Raw genomic sequence first — 15825 nt, 5'->3', positions numbered from 1 at the left:
AAAAAAAAAAGAAAAAAGAAAAAAAGAACCGGGGAAAAAAAAAAGACAAAAACGCCACACCTCTCTCTGGGGACACCGCGAATTGAAACGTCCCCCAATTGAGCGAGCGCCACGCTTAACGCGCTTAATTGGCCTTTGGAAGAATAATTGAGGACCGGGGAATGCGAGAACGGCGGAATGCACGAGCCAAAGTGACGTTACAACTCAATTATACCGGAGAATTCGAGTCACGAAGAAAATGTGCTCCGTTACGACTACTTCCCTAACGCTTTTGTAATTTTATTCCTTTCGCATCTGTTCCATTTTGCCAAACGAAAAAAAAAAAAAAGAAAGAAAAAAAAAAGAAAGAAAGAAGAAATATTCTACCCTACACTTGTTGCGCCTATTTAGAGAGCATGATCTTCGCGATGGTGTTTCACGCACACCATTCATGAATATTCAAACATACTTCATAGAAATAGAAATAGAAATAGACAGTTCTGTTATATATATTTTTTCATCTCTCTTCCTTCCTTCCCGATGGGGAATTCGATGATTCTCCATCCCGCCGTATCGAACGAGATACCGCGTAGCGATATAAAAAAGGAAGAGGATTGTAATCACTGTTGAGAGGGGTTGGTCCGAAGGAACGAGTAGAAAGGGATAACGACCACCGGGGAGGAGAACTGTGATAGTTTAAATTACAGGTAAGGTTGTCACGGATTACCAGCACTCTGGTGGGCATATACAGAGTGCGATTATAATATCGACGGGGTAGTTTCGCGGGTAGACCCTCGAGATTCAAGAGCAACCGTCGAGAGAGAGACTTGAGATCTCTGGTGTTGCGGCCAAAGGGGCTTCTTGAGCAATTGCCTCCCGTAAATCAATAAGTGTCCTCGGGCAACCGGCACTGGTTCGTTTCTTGGAAACGCCCTCCGGTGGAGAAGGACCGAGAAGATCGCGACGATTCGGATCGTCGAACGGATAAATGCGTTGGTAAAAAGAAGCAAAACCACCGCCGAGACAGCAGGGTATAACGAACTCGTTTATTCGTACAGAAACGCTGCGCGACGTTTCAACGGTAGAAATTAGATAGAGTAGCGGTAGTATTCGCGATGGGAATTGTCTGTTACATCTGGTGGAGTAATCTACGAGAGCTGCATAGAACCGTAATTGGGCTAGGGTTAGTTTACTTATATATACATATGCGTCTATTATTGGAACCGTTACGAAACCGTAGGTCCTTTTCGAAAATTAGAGTCTAAGGTTGGGCTAGCTGGTTAGGTTTGACGTTGACGACGAGGTACTGGCACAAAGTAGCCGGAACACGTTCGTCTCATTGAAATTCCACCGAGCAAATGGGAACGAAACCGAAGCGTCTACTGATTATTCTCGTATATAAATACCGTGTCTGTGTATCGTTGCACCGTGAATGCATACAGGGTGTGCCACTTTTGGCATTGCTACTCTCCGGTCTTCCTAATGCATTCTCTTTCGAGGAGAGAAACAAGACTTTTCCTTCACGTTTAAGATCACGTCGTTTCGAACGTCCAGAGGAGACTTTGAATTTACAAAGGAAGCAAAAAGAGAAAGAATGAAAGAAAAAGGACGATAATTGCCTTCAGAGTTTGTATTTTTTATCGTATCCAGGAGAGATACTCGAGGTTTACTCTCTGCAAGAACACATTTCATATTTAAACCATAAGTCACTTGGTTACGAAACTACGACGAAAGGTATTACCGTCGAAGATTCACAGGGAATATTAACAGCACACGATAGTTTGAGTTAAAAGCTACATACAGGGTGTCCCAGTTGATTCCGATCAAACTTTGCCAGCATATTCTACGCGTACAGGTGAGACAAAAATGTGGTATAAACGTAGGTCGTTGGAGGCTTCGTTAAAAAGTTACGGCGATAATGCGAAACGGATTCGAGGTTAGGATGCGAGAATAAGGATGGATCACTATCTCGGGTCCGTGAAACACGTCTCATCTCGTATCCAACAGCAACCGCAAGTTGGTTGTTTTTCTTGCAACTTTTTAACGAATCTGCATACACGTCCGTACGACATCTTCACCTCGCCTATACCCGCAGAAGATACCGACAAAGTTCGACCGGAGGATAACTGAGACACCCTGTATGTAATGTCTGCAAAGTATCGACGAGATATTGAAGGAGAATCGAAGGAGTAACGAAAGAAAAGAAAAATCTCTCTCTTACGTTATCTGTCAGGAAGATGTTAAATCAGGGTGTATGAAGTCGCTGAATTGGACGAGACACCCAGTATAAGAGCGTTCATAGACAGCAGCGCACGCAAGAGGCCCGTTCCAGTTTCCCATTACGATACACGCATCGAGCTCGACTCCTTTGTCGAGAGACCGGCGTCACTCGCTTCCTCTATCGAAGCCCGTTTCTCGCGTAACCAGTTCCCCCCCTATCGAAGCGTAACTTTCAAAGTGTTCCGCCCTCGGCTACGTCGCATTCCGTTACGTCGACTCTCGCATCCCGTTACCGCGATTGATCGCAGTTTCGGAAACCCCAGGCTCTCCGATCGTAAGACAACGTGAAATTTTCCGCGCGGAATTCCGGATTCTGTATCTCGGCGAACGAAACCGCGCGATAACCTAATTTTATTACTCCACACCCCCTTTTTATGTCCAGGCTGTAATTAGCTCAAAGATACTGCATGTTTGTTCGCGATCAAACAACATATTTATTATCTCTGTCTCCACTGATACCGATCCTAAAGAAAAAAATAATTACACGTTAACGTTTCTTGCTCCTTTGAACAAAAAAAAAAGAAAAAAAAAACAAACAATACCACTTGAATTTTTCTCGCTCACAAAAAACGCTGTCATCACTGCTACCACCATCAGTCATGGATCACAAAGGCCCATAGTACAGTGACACCTGCATTTAAGAATGATTCTCTTTTTTGCAACTAATTCAATTCAACAATCGACTACACCAATAACGATAGAGAACGTCACACTGTCGCGTATTGTCTATCGAGATTGGCCGACGACGAAGTCGAAGGCGCCGGTCGAAGGATCTACTTGCCTCTCTTCCTCTCCGTGCGAAAACGAAGAAACAGAGAAAAGAAGCCTCGCCTGTGTAGAGGATTCCGCGTTAAAATCTCGAGGCGTTCATTCATTCGAGAACTGTGAGAGAGAGAGAGAGCGGTGAATTCTTCGCCCCCGCCTTTGATCTCTCGCGGGGTATTGTTGTCGCGCGTGCACACCGCCACAATTATTCAATTAGACTCGGCCGCAAAAGAATGCCGCACCGCGTACGCGGATTAGTCCGGGGGACACAGCCAAGCGTCGCTCCGTCCCCTCTGTAATCTGCTCGTGTACGGTAATTGAGAAAAGGAGAAAGCCTTTTTCCATCGCGACGCGTTTGCAGAACAGAAGTGAAAAGGAAAGAGCTGGTTTCAATTGGCATCTGTACATAGGGGGATGAAAAGGAGCGAGGATAGTTATTCCCCTGGCGTGTGAACGGGTTCGAGGAAATTTGCATATCGAGCTTGTTGTTGTTGTTTCGCGCAACGCGTGTATACGCTAATGTGGGAGCGATAACGACGAGAACGGTGGTTCCGCGTGAACTTTCATCAGGTAACCATTGGTTCCTGTAGAGATGCGAAACGGTACGAGGATTGAAGTGGTCGACACGGCTTTCAATTCGACGAGACGCGCTTCTCTTAATCATCTCTCTGGCCTGCACGTCGGCTCACACCGCTTGGAATTACTCTCGCGGGTACATCATCTCCGCCACACTCGGCCAGAATCGTCCCTTAATTGCTCATTAGCTCGACCGATTCTCCACAACGGTTTTTTCTTCTTTTTTTTTTTTTTTCTCCTTTTTTGCATGGTGTTTCGGTGTCGTGTATCACATCGGATGGATTTCGACGATCGTCCGTGAGAGAATATCAAACGAAGAACCCCGATTTTACACACGAGACCGGCTGCATCCATCGGTGAAACGACGATGCATCGTTTTTTTTTTTTTCGAGTTTTTTTTCTTCAGTTCAATCGGCTGAATAAAAGATAACGTCCCGATCGGATAGATCGTTGTTGTTCACTTTTCAAAAAAGAGAAAAACGTAGAGAAATTGCATGTCGTACCCGTTTTAGAGAAAGAGGTTCTCGATCGGATCTTGAGCAACGGAATGGCACGCGCTTGTTTGGAACGGTGCATCGGCACACGAACGAGGAGCCTTTTTTTTAGAGAGTCACGTTAGTCCCCTAGTCTAGCCTAGAGAGCCCGCTTCTTATTAGACACGCGAAACCCTATAAGTATACACGGCCACGCGGCGTTCTATAAATAGAGGTTAGTTTTGTGCAGTTTCGACAAGTGTAGATTTCGAGCCGTTCTAATCCTCTAGCTACTCATCTTTCCCGAAGAAAAAAACAAGTACCAAACACCCCGTAGAAAAGTTCACTCTCGTCGCAAAAGCGACATACCTTCTCGGTAGAATTCTATCTCAACTGTGCGATATTTCACAGTACGTCCTACGTCCTGTCAGTCTAGCAAAAAAAAAAAAAAAAGAACGAAAAAATTGCGTTACGTTAATCCAAATTTATCGTCGCTCATAGGAATTTCCAGCTTTGTTCAAACAAGCGATAAATCTTTCATAAAAGAATTATTCTGATCCTCGGTTAAATGCAAGCTCCCGTAAAAAAAAAAAAGAGAAAAGAAAAAAGTAGAAATGTTGTAGATAAAACGCAACAGACTGAAAGCGTCGCGAAAGTTGGTAGCTAAAGGGTTGAACAGTGAGGAAGGAAATCGCGTACGTGGAACGCGGAACGATTAAGGGACACGATTTGGTGTAAAAGAGAAGATGGTAAAGGAAAGAGCAAAAAAAAAAGGAGGAAGAAGAGGGAAACGGTTAGGGATGAGGAGACGTTCCGCTTGGAAACCGATCATGACTAATCTCTATTTGAGAACGCTCGCACACGGTGTCCGTGGGTATCTATAGGAGCCTCCAAGTACCGCATAAGTAGCGCCACACTCGACTCGACACGGCAACTCACACAAGATAGAAACACCACACCTAGCACCGAGTCTCACTAGACGAGGAACGAAGCTATCGACGTACAAGCCAGCGGTTGACCGCAAATCAAAGTGTCCGTTTCCATCTGCTTCAGGCCCGTGGGTGTCTGGGGAAAGATAGTGGGCTCTTTGTGCGCGATCGCCGGTGTGCTGACGATCGCTCTGCCTGTCCCCGTCATCGTCTCCAACTTCAACTACTTCTATCACCGTGAGACTGACCAGGAAGAGATGCAGTCGCAGAACTTCAATCATGTGACCAGCTGCCCGTATCTCCCTGGTACTGTAGGTACGAGTTTTAATCCTGTCGATGAATTTCAGAGCTGGTTGAAAGATGTGTTGCGGAGGAAGGACATATATATGTGATATATGTGTGATATATAAAAAGGCTATTGAGTCGAACCGGGGAGATTAAGCGTAGCGAAATCATGATAGGTGCAACGATTTATCAATGTGAAAAACCGTGGGAGAATGTGTTGAATTGAGATGAATAATGAGAGAGGAAAATAGGGTAAGGATACGTCGAAACGGGTTAACGCGACGCGTTGTTTTGCCAGCGGAGTCGGTCACGGGTCACGAAAGCTCGAAAAGCTTCCTGTCGCGTGTAGGAATGTTTCCCCATACTTTTTTTTTAGTCTAGGTACTTTTCATATTCCACTATTCTTCAAAGTGAGCATGATTTTCTTTCGATACATAGGTGCATGTAGCAATGAGTAATCCATTATTTTCCGTCAGATTACATTCTGATCGATTATCACCGAGATCAGAAATCGCTCGCTAACGAAGAAGAAAATCAATACGGTAAGATACTTTTGTCTTCTTATTAGAAAAAGAAAAAAAAAAAAAGAGAGAAGAAGAAAGAACGAGAGAAAACCGTGTAGATTACTCTCGTCGGTGTACGTCTCTGATGGAAAGAGAAAAGAGGTGATACGCATATACAAGCCTATTTGCGAAAGCGAAAATTGAAAAGGTCTCTCGGGTAGAAGTACCCAAGGCTTCAATGTCCATTTGCAGTAAGTAAAGTGAGAAAGGGGACGAGGGATAGGATATGACGGTAGTCCTCCAGGCAGTTGTATACGTTTCGAAAGTTGTCGACCGGCTGGCAAATCCCGGCGAGACTGTCTACCGATGTATCTCGCGTGTCTACGCCCCTGCTGACACGGTAGTTTACCCTGTGTGACTTTAATCCGCTTAGGCGTGAGCCGGTCGATTTTTCACACCTTCTTCCATCACGAACGATGATTCACAGACGTCGAACGCGCGAACGATTAAAGGAAAATTGATAGCCTACGAGGAGAGCTGCTCCCGATCGTCGTCGGGCAAGCTTACCCGAGAGCACACACTTTTCTCCAGGATTATCCTAAACGTGTATACGCGCATCGCAGGGCCCGATTCACAGAGAGGCTCTTCAACTCTTGTGTTCGAGCTTAATCAAGTTTCTCTTCGCGGTGTAACACCGACAAGTGTATACCGGCATCACGGTGGACGGGTGGTTGAACACTCGTGGAACTATGATTGTCTCGTGTGGTTCACAGGTCAACACTTGAAGAAGAGCTCGATGTCGGAATCGACGTCGGACATAATGGAGCTGGAAGAGGGCATAATGCTCACTCATCCAGAAATTACAAAGAAGCCCAACTGCAACCCCCGCCATAATAACAATATTAATCCAGCCTGTATGAGCATCGAGACTGACGTCTGACTACTAGGTACGTATCCGATTAGCTTGACCGATTAGCAAAACCAGGAGAAAAGAAAGAGTTTCCTTACGGTAGTAGAGTTAGAGAATCACCGATGACATGTGAAAATCTATAAAGAATCTGATTTAGGAAACCACGAAGAGGAGGATTGATCTCTCGAAGAAGGTTAAGTCTTTCCCTCTTAGATCCAAGTCGAATTTAACCCTTTCGCTGCTAAAAGCGTACGCACACGCTCTCTCGTGTTCGCCGAAGAAAGGCGTATGTGTACGCTCTCGCAGATCCATCGATGTACGCGACCGATCAAATTTCTTCGGTATCCAAATAAACGTCAACAAGAATTTCCATACCGTCGTGTGCCCCAGAAGTGACACAATTTCGATGGTTCCGAGAAAATTGCAAAACAATCTAACCGAACGTTCGCGTCGAAAGGCATTTCGTCCAAGGATAATCATAGGCTAATTGTAACCTGTGTGATTGCAGTGAAGGAGACGGTGGCAACGTGGTGGCCAATGCTGGGACGGTTGTCGAAGAACAGCTACAGCTCCCTACGGTGCCTGACGTAGGCCTCCTTCACACGTCGTCGTAGTCGCGCTAGCTGCGAGCGCTAGCGATCAGCGCGTGTACGCGTGCGCGCCGGCTGTCATTTGGATCGCACGCGGCAGCGCAGGCGCGCCCGCCCACCCGCTCGCCCGCCCTCTGTCCATAGTCTGTCAATACGAGGGGTGCTTCCACACGATCCATTATTACGCGTCAACCAGAACAAGAGAGAACGAGAACGGGAGAAGAAATGATCAACGACCAAGAATCGGCTGTAAATGGGTGCCACAAAATGATTTTTTCTTCCATCGGCGCGACGCGCGAGAATTACGATCGTCGGCGGAGAAGGGAGAGAGTGAGTTGGAGTTGGAGGAAGAAAAGGGAAAGCACACGTCGAGGGAAGGACGTTAAACGATTACTGGCTACCAGGCGTAGAGAGATAAGAGAGATAGGATAGGCGAAAGGTGTGCAAAGGAAAGAAACGTGATGGGCGGATAAAGAGAGGTGGCGAGAGTGCGTTTCGGCGAGAAACGTCGACGTCGAAAACGAGGACAGCCGCTTCGGAGGTGTTACACGGTACACGCATACACGCACCCCACGTAGGGACCTACGTGCTAATAGGGGAATGGAGCTGGATGTTTTCTTCAGTCGCGAGTCTCCATTCTCCACACCACCGACTCCAGTGTTCAATACAAATGATAACAAATAAAAATAAAAAAGTAACAAATAAAACGGTATAAACGAAACGAAGGGGAAGAGAGAAGGAGGGAAGAAGAAGAAGAAGAAGATAAATAAACGTCGCAGCGGCTTCGCGAACGAACAAAATGTTAAGCAAAACAAAAAAAAATGAAATAAAAAAGTATATAAGAGAAACGTCGTCGAACCTTCCCTCCCCTCGTTTAAACAGTGGTCGAGTGAACTCTCCGTGGCCGGCCGGATGAGATAATGGCCGGTTCGAACGCGGTGGGGAGGCCTGGACGGCGACGAAACCAGGGGAATCGTACCAGATAATACTAATTAATTATTATCGATGTAATTATATCGAGTAAACACGTAGGCGAAGGTACGCTAAACAAGCAAACGAGCAAACAAAGAGGAAGAAGAGATGAAGATAAAAATATTATTCGTTTTAATGATTAAATAACACTGCGCGAAAGAAAAAATAAATAAATAAACGGACGAAGCCACGATCGAGCGGAAGAGGAGAACAAGACGGAGGGAGAGAGAAGACGAAGAGAGAAAAAACGCAAGGAAGGAAGAATTTCTTTGGCGATGGTGCTCGCGGTGCAGAGAGGACAGACTTCCGATAATAAAAAAAAGAAACGATGATTCCGTAAGCGTTATTACACACGTACATACACACGTACACGTAACTTTACCACGTACGAACGCACGAGCAGCGCGAAACGGAAGAACAAGTGTGTCTTTGCAGCGGAGAGACTGTTTTTTTCACTGAGGACAAATTAACTCGAAGTAAGCTCTATGTACTATTTCGAACGTACGCGCGCGAGAGAGAGAGAGAGAGAGAGACCGTTTGGAATGCAATTCGTTTTCTCGGAGCGTGACGCTGTACCTTTGTTCACACTCACACACGACACACCTACACGCATACACCACGTAGAACTTTTACACGCACGCACACGTACACACACACAGAGAGAGACACAACAAGCATCTGCGAACCTTAGTCAAGAATGAGGACTGACGTTTGTACGATACCTTGAAGAACAGGCGTAGCGTTGTTCTCGTCGACTACCAGTTAAAACAGGCGCCATTCATCGATCCTGCACGATTCACGGAGTATAAATGCTAATACACTCGCGAGAAAAGAAAGAAATTCAACGAACGAACTATAGTTACAAGTTTTAGGCCACACTGGTGTCCTCGACAAAACGGACTATTGTCTGCTTCACGGGCGAAACGATATATTTGCGACACCGTTGTTCCCTAAGATTTGCGACGATAAATAGATCACTCTGGCTCGTGCACGATCGAGGCGCGCGCTGCAAAATCCGGAAAAAAAGCGAGATCGACGAAAAGAACGAAAAACACTGTGAGCTCGAACCGCGGCAGGTTTTCGACGCGCCTATATCACTACGAGCGAACCAGTGCGGACACTCCGCTGCGTCGTTGCGGAGGGCTCTCGGTGGCGCGACAAGTTTGCGAGATTGCCGATCAGAAAAGGAGATGGCGGATATACATGGGTAAATTCGAGTTGCGCGTATTTTGCTCGAGCAGCGCTGGCACGAGTAGAAAAAAGAAAAAAAAAAAAAACGGACAGGCAGGGTGGAAAGTTGCGATCAATGGCCGGAAAGGTGTCTGCCGATGGCGCGTACCGCCGTGTTCACGCTCAACGAACTCGGGACGGACGCTGCCGCGAACGTTTTCGGTCCCTTTTTGTGCCCGCGCGACCAATCCGGGGGAATTCGTAACACAGGGAGAAGAAGTCGAGTAGTAGCGAAAGCAGTACCACGCAGAGATTTCAGTTGTTCCTTTTTTTCGTTTTTTTTTTTCCTTCGGTTTTCTTTCTTCGATTATTATCAGCGAGGCTAATTCGCGAAAACGTTCTTTCACTAATCGAGCAGACGAAAGCAAATTCGATTTTGTGTTCAGGCTATAGGGGAAAAGAGGTGGACGGTCAGGAAATGTTCAAGCAACAAAAAAGTATAAACCTTTCTTCCGTGATTCGAATTGACGACAATTTTTTGGCAATATTTCTTTTCTCTTCCTCTCGAGTACGCTCACCTCATACTTGTTATATTTTCTTATATTTTTTTTTGTATTTTCGTTCGAGCGAATTTGCGTAAAACACCCTTTCGACCAAACCGTTCAATTCCGTCGTTAAATAGGGGATCGATCTCGACGAATGCCAAATCGTAACGTAGTATTTCAAACGGTCGAAAGGGTCGATGATCTTTTTATTTCGTCAACTATTTGCCTTTGGTGAACAAAGCAGATTCAACTTGTTGTTTTTTTCCTCGTTGTAACAATTCGTTTGACAAAAAGAAACGCGGCGAATGACACATATGATTGACCAAAGAGTGGCATTTAACGGGGTGAATTCGAGAGAAAAAAGAGAGATGCGAGAAAAGATGGGAGGAAAGATGAAGGCAAGGGGGAGAGGGAGAGAAAGATCTGCGAACCAAGTCGCGTCTCGAAGTCGGTGGAAAACGAATTAAAACGAATTGGCAGGCCAATCGATGCTCGATGCGAAGCAACAACACTTTCCCTATCTCTTCGCTGTCGTCTCGATGTTTCGCCTCTTTCCCGGTGGAGAAAGCGCATCGCAAAATCGCCAAGACTGCCATTTTACCATTCTCAGTAAAAGAAAAAAAAAAAACATATAATACAAATAAATAAAACGAAAAGAAAAGTGAAATACAAAAAGCATCGCGTAACGATATTCACGAATTATTTCGAGAACATTGTCCGTGCTCGAACATTTTTCCGCTTATAGATCGACCCTTCGAACCGCCGCGTCGTACAACGGGCCGTTTTTCTCGCGATCCAACGACTCGACGATTGTCTCTTTTAAATGGTTCCCGATAGGACTCGTCGATCCGCCACAAAAAACGAAAGAAAAGAAAAGATTGTTCGCGTTGCAAATCGTCGCACACGATATATATATATATTGCGGACAAATTTTTTTCGCGAGCGAAACGCCACCACGTTTCGATTCGATCGAGGTCCGATTTAAACGCGAACACGAAACGCGTCCTCTTTTACGAAACGACGAGTCGATCGCGACGCGCCATTTTTCTCTCCGTGTTTGAATAATATATTTCGGCCGCCGTTGTACGTGCCAGGTGTGACGGGGCGACACATGTTAATTCTAAACGAGATAAATAAACGAAACGTCTTATTCGAGGAAAAAAAAAACGGGGAAAGAATCAGAACGCGACCCGCACGCATCCCGGAGAGAAACGGGTTAATCGACTACGATGAAGAAGGAAGTCTGACGTTGCAACATGAAACAAACGAGAAAAAAAAAAAAAAAGAGAAGAAGTGAACACATTAGGGGTAAATCTTTAAAAAAGGAACAAAAAAAAAATAATAATAATAATACAGAGTATATCGTAACGCGCGATCTAGCCAGATGAAAAACTAAATAAATAACGAAGAAATTAATAAGACGCAAGTAAGCAAAGCAAAATGAAAAAAAAAATTAATAATAATAATAAAGCGATTCCATTATTCGATTTATTAGGTCTTAGATGCGAGTTTTACCGAGGGATATCTCATCTATCTTTTATTAGACGAAACGAAGCAAAGGTTAGACGAAAGCGAGAACTTTGATACTGTGGCGTGTCAGAGAGGAAGGGAGAAAGGGTTGAACGAGAGAGAGAGAGAGAGAGAGAGAGAGAGAGAGAACGAAAGGGAGCGAGAGCGAGAGATGAAAGGAAGCATGAGTGCGCGTGTGTTTTTATGTGAAAATCGTGGAGAGCACGTGTGTGTCGATCGTTCGAAAGCGCGAAAGTGCCTGCCAAAAGAAGAAAGAAAGGGGATTATTCCGTTTGTTACGCGAGAGAGATGCGACGAGTGAATGTGGTCGCGTGTGAATGTGTGACGACGTAGGAGAGCGAGAGCACAGGTTTGAAAAGAGAGAAAAACAAAAAAAAAACAACAATAATTATACAGAGATTTACGTTACGCGCCTTTATTACGAATACTTGAACTTTTCGCCTCGCTACTTTAGTTAGAGAAAAGGAAAAAAGAAAAAAAACGTTCTAAGATGCGCATCAAAAACAAAAAAAAAAGTACTACCAAAAGCCTAGCTAACTCCAACAAGTTGAAAAAAAAGAAAAAAAAAAAGAAAATGACGAAGGGAAGATTAATAATTCCGCGGAGGATAAATTTATTACTATTAAAGAGATTAGTACTACTGTTATAACGAATCTATTAATTAAACGAACCTACGACTACTACCTACTACTATTACTATTACTACCACTACTGTTACTACTTACCACTAATAAACTGCTACTGCTACTGCTACTGCTACTACTACATTACTATTACTACTACCGCTACTTCCGCTACTACCGCTACCGCAGATAACTACTATCACTACTGCAACTACACATCTGTCACGAGTAAATTTACCACACACCAAAGACGACTACTCTTTACCACTACCACCATCGCTACTATTACTACTATTCTACTACTACCACTACTAGTACTACGACTACTACTACTACTGCTACTACTACTACTATTACTACTACTACTATTACTACTACTACTACTGTTGTATATTATTACTACTACCGATAGTAGTGTGATCATTACTTTCGTTGTTATTATCTACGTCTATTACTACTACTACTACTATTGCTGCTGCTGCTGATACTACTACTATCGCCACGACTACTACTACTACTGTTACTACCGCTATTACTATTACTATTATTACTAATACTAAATACTAAAATACAACTACAACTACTACTGTTACTACCGAAACTAAAGAGCAAAGAGAAAAAAAAAAATGTGACGACGAACGCGGCGAGAAGATATTTAGATAACGACGCGAGAGTGAGAGGGAGAGAGAGGGAAGAAAAGGAGAAAAGAAAAAACACTACTCTGTTAGACGGTTGTAGCTGTTAGAGGCGTATAAAATAGAGCGTAGATAGGTAGCTAGGTAGCGGGTACGGTATCGCTACAAGTGGACATTATCGAGTAATCGTTTACGACAATTCCGATTCCTTTTTAGATCGAATGACGCGGATGAGAGAGTGGTTTTATATGTTCAAATCGCTAAACAGAGATACGGCGGACACATAAACACACATGTACACACGCGTACACTGGATCATACACGCACGTGAATTACGCAGAGAGAAACATAGACACGTTCGAAAAAGCCAATGCGTTGTTATTCCGTTCGGTTCCCATCGGCAGACTTTCGTCGCCCGCGGAAGGAAAATGAAAACGAGCAGATAAGTGAACGAAAGAGCTTTCACCTCGATCGGGCTTTTGTCGTCGGAGATCGCAGGCCAAAAACAACCTTTCTACGATCGTTTGTACGGTTTCTTAGCGCTTTTTAAACAACGCTCTTTCTCCGTTTTCGCTTCGATACAGACACGCGTGATTCCGCGTCTCGAAACGCGCGACAAACACACTGTAACACACACACACGATCGATCTCCGACAGCTAAGCGTCTCAACGGCCGCGAATCCAGGCAGAAAAGAAACGGTATCCTTCGAACTTCCATTGTTCCAATTCAAACCGGCGCGTATACGTTGTTGTTGTTGTTGACAACCGTGAAGAAACGCACGATAAAAAAGAGAGAACGTAAGGGGAATGTGAAGAACGGTGTTAATTGAGAGATCCCACTCCCGAAGAGTGTGGACGCGATGAAACGTAGCGAGAACGTTCCGTATACCCTCTCTGAAACAGCGGAAAGAAAAGCTGCTCTTCTTCTATCGTACCAGATGATAAGTATATCGACGCGTGTTACCTGACACGCAGAGAGTGAATCTATCATCCAGCACACTAGCCGGCGAAACGCAACAAGAAACGAATCAGTTATCGAGACAGAGAGAGAGAGAGAGAGAGGACGAAGAAAAGATGTAAACGTTCCTTCGCGCTAGATCCTGCGTGCTAGCGGAAAAAGATGTCGAACTTGTCGCTCTGCCAAAACAATCGCGCTGGCTCCATACCGGCCGTATTTTTTGCATGTTGCGATTTAATAGTCGAGTCGTTGCTTGTCGGTAATCGCTGATTGCCGCTCGTTTTCAACCGTCCCCCTCCTGGATCGACAGTTTTACGACGGGGAACGATGGTATGGAAAAGAAACGGAACAGAAAGGAAAGGAAGAGCTGAGAGTGTGTGTGCGGAAGAAAGTGAGGGTGAGGAAGAGAGAGTGAGTGAGTAGAGAAAGGGGTGAGAATGTCAAACGATCGAGACAGGCAAAGAGCATGCATTCCAAGAATTAACCAGGTGAACGAATTAAAACAAATAAAATACTAGAGAGCAAGAAAAAAAAAATACAAGTAAAAAATCCTAGTCCGCTACGATGCTAGTACCTACTTATTATCTAATACCGCTGTCGCCGTAGAGAAACGACGCTACTTTTGTTACACTTTTCACGCTACTTCAGAAACGCGAGAAGACCGAATTATTAGAGAGAGGGAGAGAGAGAGAGAGAGCCAAAACGATACACGCGCACCGTCGAGTTCTCTTTCCGGGACCGGGAATAGCCGAGTGGAACGCGTAATAATCTCGTAATCAGGCCGGCTAGAGCGTAACTTAACTGAGAAAACAATTGTACGAGCAATTAGTGCTGGCACCCTCGTCGAGCACCCCTTGCTGCACCCCATCCACGTAATTCCTCGTGGATAACACGTTTACATCGCCTATCGTTTCTACCACAGTTCGTGCCGATCAATCCGGCCTGTTCGCGTCCTCGGATCGAAGGAAATTCTTTTTTGCAAAACGCACTTACAACAACGCTATTCGGCGCAATAACAAACGTACCGCGGAAACGAGCGGAGAGATTGGAATACCAATTGACAACGTTAGAGCAGCAGGGGATGGTCGAGCGATCAAGCGTACTATAATTAAGGAAGAAAGATTAAACGAAAAAAAAAAAACAAAAAACAGTAATAGAAGCGAGTACGGCCGCTCGTAGATCGAGCAGATCACGCTTTCAGGTGATATATTTAGATATTACGTTCGACGCTGAAACGAGCAACCACTGAATTACCGTTAATAATTAACCAGAGGAATAATAATAATAATAATAATTAACGTTTGTTATCATTGAGATTTTCACTGATTTCGATGTATAAAAACGAACGTGGACCGCGGTTCCCGCGTTACGCGCGCGTCTGCCAAGTAAACGGGAGGTGAGGAAAGATAGGAAAATGTGGACGTTAGGAGAGGAAGAAGAGAAAAGAGAAGAGGCATGTTTAAACGGAGAGAAACGGATACGGGAAAGCTGGGTAGTAGCGCGAGGTCGTTTTGTTAAGAGAGTAGAAAGTACTAATGTTGCTATGTACACGCGCGTAGAGACACGATAGGCTAAACCGATGAAGAAACGAATAGAAAAGAACGGAGAGAGAGAGAGAGATAGGGACACGAGAAGAACACACACGTACAATACACACACTGGTACACGAGTGATTTTTTGATTAAGCTATTTAGTAGGTTAAACGCGAGAAATTGAAGAGGCTGAATGGATTTAAAGGTAGAGGAGGACAAAATTGAGAGAGACGGTGAGAAAGAGGGAGAGAATTGTAAACGAGGGCTGCACGCGGTGGCGGCTGCCTCTGCCACTCTAGTTGATCGGAATCCGTTTTATTAATTAATTAATTGCTGAATTAATTAATTAATCCAGAACTCATTTATATAGTGTTGAGCACTGTTTTAAGTGCTTTTCATTTTTTGGCTGTGTGAATCTTCAACTGAAGTAATTTAAAGAGGGGAAAAAAAAAAAAAAGATGTAATTATCGTATTGGCTTTGCATAATCACTCTCGACAATTTTCCCGATGCAAGGGAAATTGAATTAAAAAAGGAAAAATGATAAACAAATGAAATATTAAAAAGGATAG

At 44.4% G+C, this 15825-nt stretch overlaps 1 protein-coding gene across 1 annotated transcript in view; it reads left to right on the top strand.

Annotated features, from left to right (window-relative positions):
- LOC108575894 (potassium voltage-gated channel protein Shaker) overlaps window positions 1-9699 on the top strand; it is a 212278-nt gene extending 202579 nt beyond the window's left edge. Inside the window, exons 6-8 of the mRNA XM_017938826.1 lie at window positions 5127-5317; window positions 6564-6737; window positions 7209-9699. Of these exons, the coding sequence (XP_017794315.1) occupies window positions 5127-5317; window positions 6564-6730 (358 nt within the window). The 3' untranslated portion in view covers window positions 6731-6737; window positions 7209-9699. The remainder of the gene's footprint in view (window positions 1-5126; window positions 5318-6563; window positions 6738-7208) is intronic.
- The last annotated feature ends 6126 nt before the right edge of the window (window positions 9700-15825 follow it).

The sequence above is a fragment of the Habropoda laboriosa genome, unplaced genomic scaffold, assembly GCF_001263275.1.
Source record: "Habropoda laboriosa isolate 0110345459 unplaced genomic scaffold, ASM126327v1 scaffold243, whole genome shotgun sequence".
In the NCBI taxonomy this organism is placed as follows: domain Eukaryota; kingdom Metazoa; phylum Arthropoda; class Insecta; order Hymenoptera; family Apidae; genus Habropoda; species Habropoda laboriosa.
This window is presented reverse-complemented; position numbering and strand designations above follow the sequence as displayed.